Source organism: Hemicordylus capensis, chromosome 1, assembly GCF_027244095.1.
Source record: "Hemicordylus capensis ecotype Gifberg chromosome 1, rHemCap1.1.pri, whole genome shotgun sequence".
NCBI lineage: Eukaryota > Metazoa > Chordata > Lepidosauria > Squamata > Cordylidae > Hemicordylus > Hemicordylus capensis.
In genome coordinates, this window is record NC_069657.1 from 410,585,601 (window position 1) to 410,607,181 (window position 21,581).

The 21,581-nt window shown below is 44.2% G+C and overlaps 1 protein-coding gene across 2 annotated transcripts in view; it reads left to right on the forward strand.

Annotated features, from left to right (window-relative positions):
• Positions 1-21,581, forward strand: part of WDR26 (WD repeat domain 26) — a 58,048-nt gene that overhangs the window by 13,327 nt on the left and 23,140 nt on the right. For both annotated transcript variants that reach the window (XM_053308043.1, XM_053308033.1), the window contains exons 4-7: positions 9,570-9,706; positions 10,489-10,586; positions 12,137-12,293; positions 12,775-12,913. In XM_053308043.1, coding sequence (XP_053164018.1) covers positions 9,570-9,706; positions 10,489-10,586; positions 12,137-12,293; positions 12,775-12,913 — 531 coding nt within the window. The remainder of the gene's footprint in view (positions 1-9,569; positions 9,707-10,488; positions 10,587-12,136; positions 12,294-12,774; positions 12,914-21,581) is intronic.

The following is a 21,581-nucleotide window of genomic DNA, read 5'->3' on the forward strand; positions in this document are numbered from 1 at the left end:
GCAGATTACAACTTTGGTCATGGAATGCATTTGCTAAATTTGGTTGCTGATTAAAACTTGGTTTAAGTTAGTTGTGTCAAAATACAAAGTCCATTGTGGGGTGTGTGTTTTTTCAAGAGGAACCCATACAAATTTTTTTGCTTGTGTTCAGATTGTTCCTCACATATTAATTCCTCACATAAAAGATGCACATATTTTTCATTTCGTTGTATTCTTTCATGAAGAGAGAAACTCGTGTCAGAAAGGCCCCTCAAAATGTAATGAGCTGTGCAACAGGAGAGTGTTGGACTTTTCATGTAGAATGTGAAAACTGTTGTGTGTTTACTTATTTATTACGTTTATAAACCACCCCATCCAGAGGCTTTGGGTGGTGCACAACTAGTTTAAAAAACATAAAAACAAACATTTAAAACACACTACTTAAAACAATATAAAAACAATGTTAACACAATTTAAAGCCAACTAAAAATACTTAACCTTGGAAGGCCAGGCCAAACAACTACGTCTTTAGGGCTCTCTTGAAGGCCAACAGCGAACCTAACCTCGGATACCTGCTGGGAGTGCATTCCATAGGCCAGGAGCAGCTACAGAGAAGACATGGTACGGAGTCGCCACCAGACATACTGGTGGTAACTGGAGACAGACATCTCCAAATGACCTCCAATGTGCAGTGGGGCTCAAAAGAAGGCGCTCTCTAAGGTAGCCTGGACCTAAGCCATTTAGGGCTTTAAACATAATAACCAGCACTTTGTATTTTGTCCGGAGACAGATCAGCAACCAGTGCAGCTGTTTTAAAACAGGCATAATATGGTCTCTCCGGGTTGCCCCAGAGACCAGTCTAGTTGCCACATTTTGAACTAACTGAAGTTTCCAAACTATGTACAAAGGCAGTCCCATGTAGAGTGCTTTCCAATAGTCAAGCCTGGAGGTTACCAGCTGATGCACCACTGTTTTGAGGTCATTCTCTTCAAGGAATGGACACAGCTGTCGAATCAGCCAAAGTTGATGGAAAGAGCTCATGGCCATAGCCTCCACCTGAGATACCAGGGTGAGGCCTGGATCCAAGAGCACTCCCAAGGTGTGTGCCTGTTTTTTCTGGGGGAGTGTAACCCCATCCGGCACAGGAACATCTAACTCATCCCTCAGATTCCAATTCCCCACAATAAGCACCTCCGTCATGCTTGGATTCAGCTTCAGTTTGTTATCCCTCATCTAGCCCATTAGTGCCAGTAGGCAGGCATTTAGGGAGTGAATGCCATTTCCTGATGATGATGATGATTAAAGATGTGCACGAAACCGTGGAGGTGTGGTGTGGTGCTGGTGGGGGTCTCCCTTTAAGGGTGGGGGAGTTTGCATTTACCCCTCCCTCCGCTTTCCCCCCACCAGCACTCTGTTTCTTTCAAAAGTTTTTGGGGCAGCAGAGTTCCTCTCTGCCGCCCCTGCCCCCATTCTTGTCTGGAAATACCGGATGTAATGAATGTGTGTGCGCCCGCTGCGCATGTCACACGTGGCGGGAGCACGCACGCTCATTACTTCCAGTCTTTCCGGACAAGAATGGGGGCAGGGGTGGCAGAGAGGAACCCTGCTGCCCCCAAAACTTTTGAAAGAAACAGAGTGGGGAAAAGCGGCGGGAGGAGAAAGTGCAACCCCCCCTTAAAGGGAGATACCCCCCCTGCCGCCGGCCTGGCCCAATTTCAAACCAGTTCGGAGGCCTCTGTAATGGCCTCTTGACCGGTCCATGCACATCCCTGATCATGATTATGATGATGATAAATAGATTTGGTGTCATCAGCATACTGATAACACCCTGCACCAAATCTCCTGATGACCTCACCCAGTGGTTTCGTGTAGATGTTAAAAAGCATTGGTGACAAAATGGATCCCTGAGGGACTCCATATAATAGCTCCTGTTTTGAAGTGCAATCGTCACTAAGCTCCACCATCTGGAATCTGCCTGAGAGATAGGAGCGGAACCACTGCAAAACAGTGCCTCCTATCCCCAACTCCCCCAGGCAATCTAGAAGGATACCATGGTCGATGGTATCAAATGCCGCCGAGAGATCCAAAAGAGCCAGCAGAGTCACACTCCCTCTGTTGATTCCCTGGTAAAGGTCATCCATCAGGTCGACCAAGGCAGACTCAACCCAATAGCCCGCTCTAAAGCCAGTTTGAAATGGGTCTAGATAATCAGTTTCCTCCAAGACTGCCTGGAGCTGGTTAGCCACCACTCTCTCAATCACCTTGCCACCATGGGAGACTGGAGACCAGCCTATAACTATCCATCACTGAGGGATCTAGGGAAGGCTTCTTAAGAAATGGTCTAATCATTGCCTCCTTCAAACAAGGAGTTATCCTACCCTCCCTCAGCAATGAGTTAATGATATTAACTAGGCCATCTCCAACATTTTCTTGCTAGATAGAAGCAGCCAGGTTGGGCAAGGATCTAGAGAGTAAGTGGTAGGCCACACCACCCCAAGCAGCTTGTCCACGTCCTCATGCATCACATGTGTCCTACTTCACAGGGTTGTTGTGAGGAGAAACCTAAATATGTAATACACCGCTCTGGGTTCCTGGAGGAAGAGCGGGATATAAAATGTAAAATAAAATAAAAATAAATTAAAATAAAGATTGAAACTGATCCAAGAGAGATTGTTGGACACCCCCTTCATAGGTTTTACAGAAACAGGGGAATCCAAGTCAGCCTGAATACAGGAGAATTTGTCCACAAAGAACCCATTAAAAGCATCACAGCAGAACAAAGTCTCTGGGGACTGGTTTGAAGTGGAAGGAGCCTAAATCAAACTCCTCACAACTCGGGACAGCTCTACTGAACATGAACCTGCAGAAGCAATGCGTGCAGACCAGAATTGATTGTTTGCCGCATGCACCACCTCCACATAAACCTTCAAATGGGCTCTATGTTGTGTCCTGTCAATTTCAAGCTGTGTTCTCTTCCACTTGTGCTCCAGTCACCTTCCTTGCTGCTTCAGACCCTGCAACTCCTCTGTATACCAAGGGGCCACTCCTAAAACAGGTCGGAAGGGATTCTTAGGAACGATTATGTCTACTGCCCTGGTGAGTTCCCTATTCCAGGTTCTCACCAGGGTATTGATGGAATCACTGGCAGGACCAACATCAAAATCCTCCAAGGCTTTTTTGAATCCTTCTGGGTCCAGCAGCCGTCTCGGGCACACCATCTTGATAGGTCCTCCACTCCTGCAGGGCTAGGTTGTAGAACCAACCTTAACCAGTTAGTGGTCTGTCCATGACAATGGTGAAACCACAGAACCCCCCCACCAACGGAACACCCCCCTGATCTGAACAAAAGACCAAATTGAGTGTGTAGCTGACAATATGAGTTGGTCCTGAAATTAGTTGGAATAGGCCTATAGTTGTCATGGCTGCTATGAACGCCTGAGCTGCACCAGACAAGTCAGCCTCACAATGGATATTGAAGTCCCCCAGCACTAAAAGTCTGAGTAACTCCAACACCAACTCCGAGACTAGCTCCGTCAGCTCAGGGAGTCAGTTGGGCAGCAGGGTGGATGGTACACTGACAGAATCCCCAATCTATCCCTAGTGCCCAGTTTCAGAAATGCACACTCATTGTAAGTCAACTGTTGCATAGGGGCCCTCGTAAGGGAGATCGTATTCTTATGGAACACAGCCATTCCACCACCCCTGCCCACTTCCCTAGCCTGCTCCACAACAGAGTAGCCTGGTGGGAGAAGCTGGGCCCAAACTGGGCCACTAGCCTTCCCCATCCAGGTCTCAGTTATACAAGCCAGGTCGGCTCCCCCATCTGTGATCAAGTAATGGATTATTTTGGTCTTATTATGAACCATGTAGATATTCTAAAAGTGTAGATATTCTTACAAAATGGACAAACCTCAGCAAAGTTGCATTGATATAGTAAACAGAGTGTAATTGTAATAGCTTTTTTTTGGTCTTCCAGAAATAATCAGTTGTAAGAGAAACATTTATGTTATGTAGTTTTTAATAGTCACTAGTGCACGTGTGCTGCATCTGAAAATAGTTCTGCAATGCTGGATGTCAAAATTTCTGAATACTGAGCAAAGGAGGCCAGACTGTTGTGGCTGAAGCTCAGAGCCTCCTCTGCCATGGAGAGGGAGAAATACAGTTAGGTACAACTGTACTGCCTGGTTAGTTTGTTTTGGATTTTCAAACTTATATTCAGCTTGTTCAAATTAGGTGACAGAGCTTGAAGAGTGAGTCATGTGATGATATGGTCTGCTATCTCTGAGTGGAATGTAGTCATACAAGGTCCTCCTACATAAATACAATCATTATGCCAAGTTTCCTGTTCCTAACTTACTATTTATATGTGCATACAAACCAGTTGCTTTAACAATTAAACATACAAGTTTGCAGCCAAAGTACTTATTCTATGTAGGAGCATAATCGGAAACTTCTGGTCATACTGCTGCCATGAGTTTTTCATTAGTGAAATTACTGTATATTGAGGGAAAGGAGAACAATGTAAAATTAAATATTTTTCTTTGGCTGTTTGTGCATGTGCAAGAACACTGAGCAAGATCATTTACCTGAAAACTGAGTACCCAGAACAAGGAGGAAAAGACTAAGACATTTCCCCTAACTATGAGTATTCTTATATATCAGTTGATTTCATTTATTAATGATGATATTTTATGCAGTATCTCAAACTGCTAGGTGCTCTAAAAATTTACAAAAACCATTTACGTGCATTTTACCTTGCTGACAAGCTGCAGAGTATCTATTGGACCTATTCCACTATAAATGTTTTGGAGATTTCATCCCATGAACATGTGAACTATGATATTAGATGTAGTTCTGTTGAAAATATGCCCACATAAGAGTGGGTTTGTGTTTTTTTGGCCAAAATCTTAGCTTATACATATAAAATGATTGTGTGTGGTGTTAGGAAGTAGCTGTAAAACAGTCAGAGTCAATTTTCAACCTGAACTATGTCTCTGTCTTCTGAATACTTGGACTCTGTGTGATTCAGTTTTTTGTTCACTCTTAAAATATCAATTTAATACTGTTATTCATTTCAGTCTTTTATTAAATAAATATTACTCTCTTGTGGTCATGTGAGACCACGGTTACATCAAAAACACATTTTTAAATAGATGTCTCAGTGAAGGAAGATATTGCCTTGTACTAAATTTCATTGTGTGGGGTGGGGGCAGTTTCTTGAAAAATTACTAAAATCTGAAGACTTGAGAGGGCATGGGATGTTTTAGTCCACCCAGTTCCTTTTGTGAACAAGAAGTCTCACTGTGGTTTCTCAGTGCTGAAAATCAAGGTGTTAATTTCACTGCTTGCTTTGTATTGCCTAGCTTTCTTGTGGTCATGTTTTGATGGAGAATCTGTCAGTGAATGTTCCAAAAATATTTGCATATTGCACTGGGAACCCTCCCCCCCCCCAGTACATACAGCTGGAATACATTTCCAAACATGAGCTATAACATTGAAAGTAGATTCTTTAATGCTGTGGGCCCTAGTTCAAAGTCTACTTTCTCTTTGGCCAGGCGCCTAAAATAATTCTTACAATTTTAAGGAAAAGAGTGTTCTGGTTTTTGAGAGGCTTGAATGGGAGTCTGTTTAGGGGTGGTAGATGCAATGGTGCATCCAATCAGAAGCAAATATTCCCTTACAATGTAAAATCTTTGGTGTATTTGTGTTTAGTTTCTGGCAATGCACAAATTCAAGTACTTCTGGTATGGCTTAATTACTAAATGAGAAGTGGTTTGATGGAACAAGGTCTGGAAGCCATGTTCACATGGAAGTCATTTCCTTTATCTATGCAGTGAATGGCTGGTGTTTCTTAATAGAGTAGGGAAGAATGTAGTTCCATGAACATCTTCAAGTCATCAGCTGCCACTGATAGTCTGGATACCAGCGCTAGAGAAAAGTGGGATTTCCCTCAGAACAGTATGATAGGCATAGGATTCAAAACAAGTAATAAAGCTTTTTGTTTTTTATATAGTGAGCATGTGTGTTGCTTGCTGTTCTCCAAGAGCGAATGATATTCAGGGTGATGCCTTCTTGTTCTTCATGATTCAATAACTTTACATTAAGTGAGTTATTAAAAGTTTTGCAGTGTCATCTCCAAGATCCACATATAAACAAAATGTAGAATGACAGTGTATATGCCTCCATAGCAAGCATATAGCAGATGACTTTGCTCAAATATATGAATGTTTAAAATATGGTGACATTTAAATTCGTTGCAGATCTGAAGCAGAAACTGAGGTCACTATCTCAGTTTTGTTTTTAATTGTAGTAGGGATTCAACTGGTAACTCTAGAAATCAAGATAACATTGAGAGATTACAGTATTAGCTTTCTAGTTAGATTCTGCTTTGCTAGAATGTATAACCTGCTTTCCCCCTCAAATGCAGAGGTAATTAAAGCAGCTAACACAAAACAGTAAGCAATGGGTGACCTCCAGGCCTCTTAGCGGAAGGAGCATTTTGCTCATACAAATGGTCCTTGCGCAAGGGCAGTGCTCCTTCCATTCATGAAGGGAGTTTTTCTGATGAAGCACTGCTCCACTAAAAGTTTGGATGTTGCCCCCAAAACCCAATCTAATAATAAAATACATTTTATAAAGCAGCAGAATATATTATTAACCACCCCCACAAAGAGCAGAATATCATAACCTCAACACTATTTTGTTGGAATAAAAAATATTTAAACAGCAAAGCACCGAGAAGGAGGGTGCTAAACTAATCTCCCGTGGCAGGGAGTTCCACATACTGGGTGTCACCATAGAAAACCACACTCATGTATCACTGACAACTGGACTTCTATGACTAGCGGAACACACAAGAAGGCACCATTAGATGACCAATCAGGATGGGCAGTGTTATGTGGGGAGAGGTAATATTTTAGGTACACTAGCCTTGCCACTCTTTCCTTACTTGTATCACTCTCCTCTTTTTGTTACTCTTCTGTCAAAACTAGAGAAGTTCCTTGGAGTAGGGGACGTACCCTTTTCTTCCTTTTTCTTGGTAATACCATGTAGTTTGATGGTGCTGCAGTAATATTACATTAATGCCACTTGAGCTTTCACTACCCAGTGCCAAGTATTCTTCTCCCCATCTCCCTCTATTCTATTAGGGATATGCAAACAGGTTCGACGTCGAACCATCCCATTTAGTCCAACTGCAGACTGAACACACACACACCCCTGGGGTGTTGTGGGTGGCCAGGCCACACAGAGACCTATTGTGCAGGTGCAGCGGCCTCCAAAATGACCGCCGTGCCAAGGGGGAATGGCCGAAGAGCAGCCGAACAGCCAATTGATGGCATAAGGGAGGCGGTGGGAGGGGGAATCTATGCTGACACCCACCCACCCACCTTGGACAACTCCCCCGGAGGGGGTAAGTAAAAAACAAAACAAAACCTCACGGAAACCCCACCTCCAGACTGAACCCGGGCGGTGGGAGGTTCGAGGGGTTGCCGGACCAAACTAGCCCGGTCCGGGTCGACTTGAACAGAACTGGACCACCCAGTTCCATGCACACCCCTATATTCTATCCAAGTTCCAACTTCCAAAATGTATGATTGTCACATTGCTGCTAATGGCCTATATTGATTATCTCCATGAGTGTGGCTGCTAAGTGAGCTGTAAATGTAGAGAGCTGGTATTCATTGCTGTTCTTCGAGGCCAAGTTGCAAAATACTTTAAGTTAAGCCTGTTCCTATATCTTGTTTTGTCAGATTGCAATGTTTGCCTTTATGTATTCGAGATCCAAAATGTATAAATCCAGTTTCTGGGCTGATTGTTCTGGTCTGGTGTTCATTATTGTCATTGTATCTCAAATACTTCTTAAAATGGTAAATGTGATTGAGGACATCCTATGCTTAGCATGATAATAGAGCATTAATGAGCATCACTATTCCATGTGGGAAATCGGAGGAAGATTGAGAAGATAATTTGGTAGTTATATCATGCAAGTCATTTTTTTCTGTGGATACTTGTCAATTGATGTGGTCTCACCAACTCTATGGATACATTTCAATAGTGAAGAGAGGGATAGGAGTATTGGAAATGTGGTGCCCTTGCGTTTAGTTGACCCCTGCCCTCATGATTACTTAAATTAGCAAGAGATGAAACAACCAAATGGGTGGGTAATGTTGTCACTCCTCCCCTACAAGAAGGTAGTGTTCCATCTTGACTGTAGAAAGTGGTGGTGAGACCTCTTCTACTACCCACCATATTAAATACTCTCCAGGCAATATCTCAAATATACCATTCTTGCCAGGTGCCTCTGTTCATGGAAGTGACCCAACTTTAAGGATTCCTGGGTGAGACTAATTTATCTGGATCTTTTCAGTCTGGCTTTGGGTCTGGTTTTGGGACAAAAAAGAAGAGTGCAGACCAGCCCAATCTTGCTCTGCTCTGTTCTGCCCTGCCATGGTTATCCTAATTGATGAACTACTTGGGGAACTAGACAGGAGGGAGAGTGTGTCTCTGTTGGTTCTGCTGGCCCTCTCAGTGACTTTTTCAGTACTACAACTATTGTATCATGTTGGGTCACTTCTCAGAGACGGGTACTAGAGGCACTGCTTTGCAGTGGTTCTGGTCCTCCCTAGAGTGGGTTAGGTTTTGGAAGGTGATGCTGGAATATGGAATTTCTCAAGGTTCAATCTTACTTCTTATCTACATAAAACCTCTGGGGAAGATCTTCCAGATGTTTGGAGTTTGATGTTATAAATATGCTGATGGTACTTGGCTCACTCTCCTTTCAGTCTGGTCCTATGGAGCTGAACTGGTGATTGTAGGCTGTGAAATTCTTAATGTTGGGTAATAAACTTAAGCTTAATCCAGGAAAGGCAGAAGCACTCCTGGTCTATAGTAACACCAATATTGCTCCAGTTACACTGGCTTCTGTATGCTTCTGAGTTCAATTCAAGGTGCTGGTTATTGCCTTTAAAGAGTCTAAACTGCTTAGACTCAGGGTACCTAAAAATTGCTTCCACCCATATGAACCTGCCCTCTTTCTAAAGTAATAGGAAGAGACCCTCCTGTGTTTACCACAGCTAACAAAAGCATGTTTGGGCATGTAGATGAGAGCTTTCTCTGTGGCAGTGCCAAAATGTGGAACTACCTGCCCTCAGTGGTTTTTTTAAGCCCCTTCTAATGTTCTTCCACTGGTGCCTAAGACTTACTTGTTTAAGATTGCTTTTAATCATGATTATTGATTTTTGCTTTTCTCCCATTGCCTCTGGTGTCGACATGTGTCCCTCTTTTGCTGTAATTCGGAGTATTTGTAACTGCATGTTTAGAATTTTTTTTGTTTTAAGTAGCTTTGAATATAGTTGGAAAGTGAGATATAAATCTGTGCAGTCCGTATTACTGGCCATTAAGAGTAATATCAACTAGTGTGTCTCGTCAGTGCTGACAGGCTTTTCAGAATGTTCCTACATCATGAAAGCACATGTATTTCTAGAGGGCAATGGTGTATACTCTCTTGTTTAGGCTCAAATGTTTTCTGAAATTTGTCAGTCCATTCCCCCCCCCCCACCCTCCTGACCTGCTGCTTTCTGTCATGTCAGAGGATGAAGTTTTTGCTGCTGCAGCAAAAGTATCTGGAATATCTGGAGGATGGTAAAGTCCTGGAGGCTCTTCAAGTTCTACGCTGTGAGTTGACACCACTGAAATACAACACAGAGCGCATTCACATCCTCAGTGGGTAAGTGCTTGTAGTTTGAGACCACTGCTAGTATTTTCTAAGGACTCACCAGATTACAAACCTTGATTGTTGAATGCTTCTGTTATGCTTGTATCAGGTGTCTGGTGCTTCTCCATTTGGGCTCAGTCATTTGCCTGTTCTGCTTCTGCAGTGAATGGTTGAGTCCATATCTAAATATACTTCCTTTGCATCTTTCTACCAAATAATTCACATTCAGTATTTAAATATAAATATATAGTAGTGCGGTACGTTGTTAAAGGAGGCTTTGCCATTTTTATTTAAACTATTAACTTTCTGAGAGCTTTAAGTGCGATATCTCATTTCCCCCTTCATCTTTTCATTTTATATGATTTATCAAAAGTGAAGTCACATTGATTAGTTACTGATCAGGATTAGAATTTGTGTTGTGCAGATAAATTAATTTGTATGGGGGACTTCAATTTTTTATAGTGGTTGTAAAAAGCAGTTTTGGTATCATGGCCTTGTATTCCCATAGCTCAGCTGTTGATTCCCCACCAATTGCATACTTAAGCAACATCTCTAGATAGCTAATTAGACATGTGAAGTTCCTGAAAAATCAGTGCATTTGGGCTTTGTTAATCAGAGAAAACATAATTTAAAGCCTGAAAGACTTTAAAATTCAAGGTCTTGTGTTAATAGCACTTCTACTAATACAAGTGCCAAATAAGATTTAATGGCATCTGGTCAAATGTGGTAGCAGTTGGGAAGTCCTGTAGTTCTGAAATATTTAATCTTGTATGTTTCTTTTAATATACAAATAGATATCTGATGTGTAGTCATGCAGAAGATCTGCGTGCAAAAGCAGAGTGGGAAGGGAAAGGAACAACTTCCAGATCTAAACTTTTGGACAAACTCCAGAGTAAGAAAAATCTTTGTTTTTAGTAGCACTACAATTTGTCTAAATCTTCAGTATATTCCATTCTAAAGGGACACATTCAGAACTCCCATTTGTAATAATAGTGACACCATAATTCTGGATAATGATGATTTACAGTACCTTCATAAAGATGTTAGAACTTACTGAGGCTATTCTCACACGTGGTAGAAACTGGGCTAAGGGAGCCCAGTCTGGCTTCCACCTCCTGGTGGCAAGTCCTCTTAATCCCACCCAACCACCCCCATAAAACGAGGTTTGTGGAGCAAACGCTCCACTAACCCAGTTTACCTGATTGTGTGTCGCTGCAGCATGGCTCCGCAGCAACTCATGAGGACACCCTCCACTGGGAGACTACAACAAGCCTTCCAGCGTTGGGGGACTTCCCAGAATGCCCCACACACTTGCATGGGGCATTCTGGGACTTCCGGGGGCCAGGAGGCCCTCAATCCCTGATGCCCCTATCAGCTCAGTGATGGAGCCGGTAATCATGTGGGCAGCTGTTCCAGCCACTCAGGGCGAGCTGCATGCTCTTGTACTGGGAGAGCCCACTCTCCCCGCAACCCCCCTGCAAGCTCTCCCCACTGCTTGTGTGGAGAGCTTTACTGCATGCTATTAGCTGTGTTTTGCTTCTGTATCGCTTACAGAAATACCCTTACTCTGATTTTGCAAGTACCTCAGAACTAGTCAAACAGTTTGTAGTGACTGGAAACTTCCCTAATAATCATTTTAAAAGAATGTTATGCTTCTCTTATGTAAAAACAAAGGATGAGCTAAGCACATGGATTATGTTAGTAATTATTGAGAATTGTTATCTTTAAACTAGGCCTGATCTGTTCTAATGAGTTCTGACTTTCATACTTCCTGCCCTAGAAAATCAAGGAATGAAGCCCACTGTGACCAGTTTGTTAGACTTTTCATGGATAAAATCACATACATCTACTCCAAAGTTACTACAAAGTCAGAGATGGCTGTAAATAATTCATTGTCTGGTCAGGTTATTAGGTATGCCTTTCAGTTTGCTTTTCTCGAGGATGTGGACAAACTGGAGGCCTGAAGCCTGCCACTTGTGCTCTTGATCTCTTCCCATCCTGGCTGCTAAAAGATGGCAGACTTGGGTTGAGGAAGCTGGGTTGTGGAGGTTATTGCTGCCTCCCTGAGGGATGGAGTGTGTCCACTGCTCTGAAGCAAAACAGTGGTACATTTTCTTTTTAGAAACCCTTCTTAGATCCAGGTAATATGGACAGCTACTTTGAATTTACTCTTACTTAGAATGAGTGAGTGGTGACATCTCGGCTCCAGGCAATTCTGGATGGAATTGATTGGTTTGACATGTATTATTACTGGTCTTTATGGTTAAATAAGGTTTTATTTTATAAGCAACTTTTCAAATGTGTGGTACTGAGAAGTGGGCAAACATATAGGAAATGAGAGAAACACTAGATCTCATATTTTCTTGGAAAGCTCTTTCTTAATGATAGCCCAAGTGTAGTTCTTAAATGATTGCACTCAAATACCTTTTTAATTTATTGAAGCTTACCTACCACCATCAGTAATGCTCCCTCCGAGGCGTCTACAGAATCTACTGCGTCAAGCTGTGGAGCTACAACGGGACCGGTGCCTCTATCACAATACCAAACTAGATAATAATCTAGATTCTGTATCGCTGCTCATAGACCATGTTTGCAGTAGGTAAGAGAATCACTTTGTATTTAAGGCCAATATAAGTCTCCACTCTAACATTGGAATAAATCAAAGTACCCTGTTTCTGGCCTGCTTTAACTAACCAGAGTTGGAACAGTCTACAGTTCTCCAGATTTGGACATATCAGGAAACTGGCTTGTTCAAAGGGTAAATCAGATGCTCTCAAAATATTCCCTTGCATGTGGTGATGGAGGTGGAGAAGGGAAGCGTGCAAGTCTGAAGTCTGACTTGCTTTGACTCTGCTCATCCCTGTAACAAAAAACCATGTTGACGTGTGCAAGTGACAACTAGAAAAAATACAGTACAGGGAGAATAGGCTTAATGTAGTGAATTTCTAAATCCTCTATATAATATTCACAATTACTGGTAAGGTGATACTGTCAACAATTTCTATGCTCATTTTAGATATTTGTACTAGCGCAAGTAGAATAGCTATTATAATGTGTATTTCTATGTTTGTATTTTTCAGGAAACAGTTTCCATGTTACACACAACAGATACTTACAGAGCACTGTAACGAAGTGTGGTTCTGTAAATTCTCCAATGACGGCACTAAACTAGCAACAGGATCAAAGGATACAACTGTTATTATATGGCAGGTTGATCCAGTAAGTATGTATATTTGTGTGGCAAAATGTCCTCCATAGAACACAAAATTAGGCATAGCACTCTAGATCAGCTTTAATTTTCAGTATATTGAATGCTTTCCTAAATGTCACAGTAGACTTTTTGTCTCAGACTGTGCCCTCTGGCTTAATTGTTTGAGTTATGCTCTGATTTTAATTTTATGGAGAGGCTTGTATAGGAAATATCGCCTGTTTGGATGGGTGATACCTTGCTGTGAGCATTCTCTTGTAGTCAGAGAGAGAGGAAACAAATGCCTGCCATAATTCAGTCTGGTCAGGGATTTTCTCCCAGGTGGGAGTGGCAGGTGGCTTTTCCTTCTTTATTGTGGCTCATTTTGAGTCTTCTGAGGTTACTACTCTCCGGGCAAATTTTGTTTTCCCAGTGTGAATATTTTCTATTTGGTGTAGATTAATTTGAAATGGCATACTGATCAATGGAAGATTTGAATGGAAGATCGGACTAGACAGAGTTGCTTGCAACTCCTAAATTAAATTAATGAGGCTGAAATCTCTGTCAACTTGGAAGTAAATCCCATTGAATTAATTTTGATTTACCTGTGCATAAACATGCATAGGGTTATGTTCAAGTCCATCCCTAAAGCTGGGTACACTAGACCTCTAATATCAGTCTACTACTTTTCCTCAAATCTGTTTAAGGAAGAAAATTCTAATATTATTCTAGGCAGGTTTTTCCACTGCAGAACTCCTTTTATAACTTAGTTTATATTCACCATCCTGTAATCTTAAACCTTTTCAGCCAAATTTCCAGTGGGCTTATGAGAATACCTGACATTCCGTGTGTGTGTGTGTCGTCGTCCTGTAAAATTCGCTATGCCTGAACCAATATGAACCAAATCGGGTACAGTTGTAAGGACACATAGGGATAACGTCAATGGTATCCCTATTCACCTCAATTCAAGATGGCGGATGCTTGAACATTTGAAGCACAAGTGGACTAACTTGTGAACTTCCTAACCAATTTGGACCAAATTTAGTCCAGTTGTAGGGATATTGAAGGGAAAGTAGGCAGACTAGTTCATACTAGAACAACTTGTTTGCAGTATTTTACCATTTGCGTATATATCTTTGTTCATTTTTGCCTCCTTTCTGACATTTTTCTAGATATTCAAATACTATCACTTAGCCCTTCTCTTCCTTAGTGTTTTCTCTGTGTTCCTAACACAATTGCTTTCTGCTTATGACTAGCTTTCCAATGAAGTAATGTGTTTAACAGAGTATAAAAACTGGGCAGAATCCTTCTGAGGCACAAAAAAACCACAGAACATGGTTTGAGAGTTCATTAAGTGTGAGATTAGTACTTCAGTAACGGTCATGCAGCATAATTTTTGAAGTCGTCATAACTATCATAACTAAGTCTTATAGCATTTGGATATTTTTAGGCTATCCTTTCCTGAAATGCTAATATTAAATCATCTAATCCTTATGGATTGGGAGTAGCATTTAAGGATCTTCCAGCACAGTACTGGAATATTAATTTTTCCCCTTTCTATTGATTTTAGGATTAAATATTTGTATCAGAGCTAATTATGTGGTAACAATTTTCAGAATTATTACTGAGCAAATTTCTTGTATGCAGCTTTTAAGCTTCCGTTTGTTTAGTATAGTTCTGCTACTTACCTGTTGGAGAGACTGCATTATGCAGAATTGCATTACGTGCCCAAATTTGGGTGTGTGTATGCACAATCTGACTCTTAATTACTACTAGGATGTCTTAATCCTCTGCTGCTGTGAGACAACTTAAGTAAAAATCTTGCTTCTCTGGTGGAGGAGGAGAATATCCAGTGTGGGTTATCTCTGCCCACTTCCTCTGGAGGCAGGATTTAGGATTATAAAGCAAAGTTTTAAGAGTCCTTATTGGGGAGAAGACCCCTCTGATTCCAGAACTGCTTGTTCTCAAGACAGGCACTCACTTAACCACTGGTCTTCTCAGGCCTTCAGGCAGAAATAAGATAACACTTCCATCTGTCTCATCTAGGTTGTGTGGGAAGGCTGTGTGTGCCAGTCAGTTCAGTCTTGTTCTGTTTCAAAATCAAACAGATTTATTTTTATTTTTACTAACTAGGCAAAGAGGCACCTTTTTAAATGTGGTGATTCTCTTTATTTAGCAGGGGGAGAGCAACTGGCCCTATCCACCCCCAGCACAGTACCCCTCCAGTATCTGTTCCTGGTGGTGTCTATCTTATGTTTCTTCTTAGATTGTGAGCCCTTTGGGGACAGGGATCCATCTTATTTGTTTGTTTCTTCAACGTGGTCTCTGTCTTTTACACAAATGGGCTATGCGCCTGCACAGAGACCTTGTCAGAACCTAACAAGCTCAATTCTCCTGCTCTGGGTGGGAACCCTGCCTCCAGGCGCTGTATGCGGCTGCGCCACTCCTCATCCCCTCAGTCTTTCATCATCCGCGCAGTAAGCATCGTGGAGTCTGCAGCTTGACAATGATTATTATTGTTATTGTTATTGCTACATTTATATCCCGCTCTTTCTCCAAGGAGCCCAAAGCGGGTGTACTACATACTTGAGTTTCTCTTTCACAACAACCCTGTGAAGTAGGTTAGGCTGAGAGAGAAGTGACTGGCCCAGAGTCACCCAGCTAGTTTCATGGCTGAATGGGGATTTGAACTTGGGTCTCCCTGGTCCTAGTCCAGCACTCTTAACCACTATACCATGCCTGCTCATTAGGATTAGGATCTATCTATCCCCTTGTTGTTTTTTCTCCCTACTTCTTCAATGTCTTCGATTTTATTTCTTTGTTTCGTTATTTCTTTCGCGTAGTAGCGTTTTTTTCCTTACCGTTTTAGTTTTTGCAGGTTTTTTCCCTTCTCTAGAGGTCCGGTCCCAGCTGGGACAGATTGTGGTGGCTAGCCGGCCTATGGTGTTTATGCCAGGCACAACGAATTTTAAAAATGTGTTTGTTCCAGATCTAAGATCCCTTTACCACAATACTCATATCGAGTGTCTTTTGTGCCTGGGGGAATCCCACATTGTCAAGACCTGTCTTCATTGTCAGAATTTTTTGGAGCAGGCTCACAAGAATAAGGTTTCTTACCTGTGTGCAGCCCTGTGGGATCTGGCTCTTCATTCCTGGGAAGCCTTATTGTTGATGCGATCCGTTAAAATGACTTCATCAGTGCAGTCGGAGCATTCAGTATCTGCTCCTGCGGAGGCTGAAAATCCGGCTTCAGTACCGGTCTCGGCACCTCTTAGTGCCCATACTTTGACAGCTTCGAGTGAGCCAGTGCGCTCAGAAGACCTCCCTAAGCATTCAGTGTCTGTGATACTTAAGTCTTCCCCAAATCCCTCAGTGTCGATACCGAAGAGGAAGAAGAAGTCGAAGTTGCCTCCTGATTTGTCAGCGGGTCAATACTTCCCTCATATAATGAAGAAAAAGAAGGTTGCACCAGTTCCTGCATCAGAGGCCCTTGTGGCCAAGAAACCTAAAGTGGACTCGGATCATCCTGTACCAAGGTCGTCTGTTTCGGGATGGCCTAGTTCACCTTTGGTCACAGATTCATTGGACTTGGCCCATGATCAAACTAGATGGAGTGGAGAACTCTCGGTGGCGACGGCTGATCTTGGGTACGTTTCATTGGAAGAGGAGGCCTATTCCCTGGCCAAGCCTGCAGAAGATGCATTGTGGCTGCCTAGGCGTCATTCGCCCCCTTGAAGGCTCCAGGTGCGCTTTCCTCTTAGGGACCGAAGTGCCCGTTGGGACTCAGAAGAACGCTCTTCGGTTTACAGGCAGGATTGTGCCTGGGACTGTTGTGAGCCATCATATCCGGATCAGTATCAGGCGGCAGAGCGCCATGCTTCCTTGAGTGAGGTTGAGCCTTATGGCACTTGGCGCTGGGACTCTGGTTCATGTGATCGATATCAAATGGACTATCGATCGAACCCCCCCCCCCCCACACACACACACTTGGAAGGGAGGCTGCAATCCCGCTCACTGCTGCGCTCCCCTTGGGATTGAAATGAGCGGCACGAACCACCCTCTTCGGCTTCCATGCTACAACAGGCTGCTGTGCCTGCCCAGGTACTGCCAGTGGAGCTTTCCGTTTCAGTACCGGACAATCCGGGAAGCAAACGGGGCTCCCCTACGGGTTAGACACCTTTGGCACGAGACTCTTTAGCTCCTCAGGAGTTGGACTATGAGGTTGTTTCCCAGGGGTCATCCCTGCTCGACATACAGTTGGACTCAAAGCCTGTTTCCCCATCAGAGGACCTCAAACAGTACTCTGCGTACGTGGCTTGCATGGCTTCGGCCCTTGGCATGAGCCTCGGTATGCAGCAGAAGGGGGAACTGGACCCATTGTTCAGCCGTTTAATTTCGGAAGCCAAGGTACCTGCCGCTTTGCCCCTGAACTCGGCATTGTTGGGGGTCATGCAAGGTCATTAGAAAAAGCCGGCAACTCTTTCCTAGCCTAATAGGCGCTTGGAGAACTTTTACAGGGTGCAGCTACAGGATGATAAAGCCTTTCTGAAGAATCATCCCACCCTGAATTTGATTGTTGTGGAAGCGTCCCTGCAAAGGACTAGAGGTCACAGCCAGTTGGCACAGAGTGACAAAGAGGGCAGAAAATTGAACTCCTTCGGGAGGAGGCTGTATTCATCCTCAGCCCTCCTCTTGAGAGTGGCCAATTATACAGGCGTATAACACCCAATATAACTACTTCGTGTGGGAGAAGGTGGGTCCTTTCCTGGATCTCCTGCCTCAGGACAAGCGGGATCTAGTGAAGGCGTTTCTCCGCAAGGCTATTCAGGTGGCGAAACAGGAGCTTTATTCGGCTCTTCATTTGGTGGAGTGTGCGGCTAAGGTGATGGCCACATCTGTGGCGCTCAGGCGACATGCTTGGCTGCGTTTGTCTGGACTGAACTACGAGGCCTGTGCTAGGGTTAAGGAGCTGCCCTTTGAGGGCTCTAGCCTCTTTGTGGAGCAGACAGATGACACACTCCAGAAAGTTTAGAAGCTGAGGAGCATGGCGCGATCCATGTTGTACTTGTCGTCAGCCACCAAACCACAGAAAACTGCCAGGTGGTCACCTTATCATCCACAGCGGTCCCCATCCGAACGTTCATTTTGTGGCAACAAGTTCCAGTCAAGATACAAGTCAGACCTCCAGCCTAGTAAGCCGGCCTTTCAGAAACAGCGCCCACACGCCTTCCAAAAGAAGCAGTGACTCGGCATGCTTCCAGACTTGCCTGGCCCTGTTCTCAACGAGCTAGGACAGAGTGACCACGGACCAGTGGGTCCTTACAATCATATGTTTGGGCTATGCCCTGGAGTTCTGCGGGACACAGCCAGTTTCTGAGATTGTGATTACTCCGTGCACCCCGAAGTTGGACCAGGAGATCTCCGCTCTCTTGTCAAAGGATGTGATCGAGAGAGTCGCCGATCTGGAGTGTCCCGGTTTCTGTTCTCAGTACTTTATTGTGCCGAAACCGGATGGAGGTCGGCGTCCTATACTGGACCTCAAGGCCCTGAACAGGCACTTGGTCTACAAAAGATTCCGAATGCTGTTGATACTGACCATTATGGTCATTCTGGAAAAGGACATGTGGATGGTCTCACTAGACTTAAAAGATGCATAATACCACGTCTCGATATGCCCTCAGCATCGACGCTTCCTGCTCTTCAAGATCGGGGGGATCCCCTATCAATTCAAAGGCATGCCATTTGGTTTCACGACGGCGCCGAAGGTTTTTACAAAATGTCTGGCCCCGGTGGTGGCTTCCCTGCAGGAGTGAAGGTTACAGGTACTGCCATATTTAGACGATTGGCTCATCATGGCGAGCACCAGACAAGCGGTCCTGGATGCCCTCAGGATCATTGTGGATACTCTGCAGGGTCTGGGTTTCCAAATCAATTTCAAGAAATCTCAGTTGGAAGCAACCCGCAGGATAGAGTTCATAGGGTTGATATTCGATACAACCTTAGAAAAGGTCTTTCTTCCGGATGCCCACATAAGTACTCTACAGAGATTGGCCGCCACTTTCTTAGCTGGAGGCAAACAGACTATGCACTCAGTACAATGTCTGTTGGGGCATATGGCGGATACCACTTATGTACTACCTCAGGTACGCCTTCGAATGTGCATCATTCAGAGGTGGTTTTTGGACGTATTCGACCCACTTCAAGAACTGAGCCGTTTGGAACTTATGCCCACTTGCTGGGTGAGGGTGACTGCGGCATGGTGGGCAATGTTCAGTTTTGACACCTGAACATTGGAGCCCCCTTCCAGGTTCCCCAATCCCAATGGGTTATTACGACCAACACATCAGAGCTTGGTTGGGGAGCACACCTGGAGGATTTTTGCCTGAGCGGACATTGGTCCCCCAGGGAGAGGACCCAGCACATCTATTATTTAGAGTTGCTGGCCATATTCAATGCTCTCAAGAGTTTCTTGCCCATGATTGGGGGCTGCTCAATAACAATCCAAATGGACAATATGACAGCGAAGGCCTACGTCAATCGACAGGGCAGCACATCTTCAAGGCGCCTTCTGTTCCTGTCTCTGGACCTTTGACATTGGTGCATGCCACATGCGGTGTCACCTCAGGCGGTCTACATTCAGGATTCCCTGAACATCCAGGCAGACACCTTGAGCCGGATGACAGTGGTCTCCCACAAATGGGCCTTGGACGGGGGTGTTCTCAGGGACATATTTGTAAAATGGGGTGAACCTACTCTAGACCTATTTACCTCATGGAACAATGCTCAGTGTGCCCTCTATTGCTCCCGGGAGGAGAAGGCGAAGGGTTTCTAGGCTTTTCTTGGACGGGCCCTCTACTGTATATTTTCCCCCCGTTTCCCCTCATTCCGAGGGTGCTGCACAAACTGAGGGTGGATCAGGCCAGGGCCATCCTGATAGCTCCATGGTGGCCCAGGAGGCCTTGGTTTCCGGCCCTGAGGCGATTGGTGGAGGACTGGCATCACCTTCCCGCCTTACCGTACCTACTGTTGTGGGAGCGGGGAGGAGTGCTCCACCTGGATGTTCGGCCCCTTCATCTGATGGCCTCAAGGGTCCTGCTGACTCCCCACTGAGACTCAAGGAAGTTTGGGTCGCAGCCAGAAAGCAGTCTACATGGAAATTCTATGATCACAAGTGGACTCTTTTCTGTTCATTTGCTTCTTTGCATGAGTTTGATGCTTTTAATCTTTCTATACAAAACATATGCATATATCTGTTGTCCCTTAAAGAGCTTGGTTTGAAGCTTGCGTCCCTTCAGTTACATTTGGCTGCCATTGTGGCACATTCCCCAGCAACTCGGGCTTCATGGTTTAAGGACCTGGTGGTGAAACGTTTCCTAGAGGATTTGTCCCATGTTTTGCTGGATGACCCAGTCATGTCACCAGCCTGGGATCTGTCTGTGGTTTTAGCTAGTCTGCTCCGGCCTCCCTTTGAGCCTTTGGCTTCAATTGAACCCTTACCTGGAAGGTCGCCTTTCTGGTGGCTGCTAGGAGGGTGAGTGATTTATGGGCCTTGAGGGTTGATCAACCATACCTTCAGTTCCACAAGGACAAGGATGTGCTCAAACCAGATGTCCAGTTTCTTCCTAAGGTGGTATCTATGTTTCATCGTTCATCCTCGCTCACATTACCTGTGTTTTTCCAAAACCCTTCCTCAGATGCAGAACGAAGGATGCATCGTTTGGACATTAGAAGGGCGTCATCCTTCTATGTCCAGAGGTCTGCTGAGTGAAGGAAAACTCCTTCCTTGTTCGTTCTTTATGATGGGCCTTGTGAGGGTCTTCAGGTTTCTGCCCAATCCCTATCTTAGATGGGTGGTTTCCACAATTGAACTTGGCTTTCAATTGGCTCATAAGCAGCTGTCTGCTACCATTAAAGTGCACTCAGTTAGGTCTGTGGTGGCCTCTGTCACCTGTGATCGTGTGGTCCCATTGGACACTATCTGCCAGGCAGCTACCTGGGCTTCACCCCACTTGTTTATCCATCATTATGCTATTGATGCCAGGGCATGGAATGATGCTGTATTTGGCAGGAGTGTCCTGCAATCAATTTTCAGCTGATGTACTTGTTTCTGCAATAAATACTTCTGGCAGTTTATAGATTGCTTCTGTTTCTTCCTCCCTCCTTGGGTGCTTGCTTGTTATGCACCCATTTGTGTAAAAGAGAGAGACCACATCAAGGAACTACAGGTTGCTTACCTGTAACTTCCCCCCCCCCAGTGGTAATCTGTCCTTTTACACGCCCTCCCATCCTCTCCGTGGGGTCTACTGAAGCTTGACTCCATGATTGAGGGGATGAGGAGTGGCGCAGCCGCATATAGCGGCTGGGGCCGGGGTTCCCACCCAAAGCAGAATTGAGTTTGTTAGGTTCCGACGAGGTCTCTGCGCAGGCAAATAGCCCATTGGTCTAAAAGGACAGATAACCACTAGAAGAATCAAAATTAAAGGTAAGCAACCTGTAGTTATTTATTTATCTATGTAAACCGCTTTGGACACTTCTGTTAAAAAGTGGTATATAAATATTTATCAGCTGTGGCTTCAGATTGGAGGTATCATTCAAAGCTAGTAAGCTCTAAACTGTGCACGAAGAATGGCATTTTTGCCACTCCCTCCCTCCAAAGTGTATTCCTCCCACCTGGGTATGTCATGGGACTATGGGCCAAAA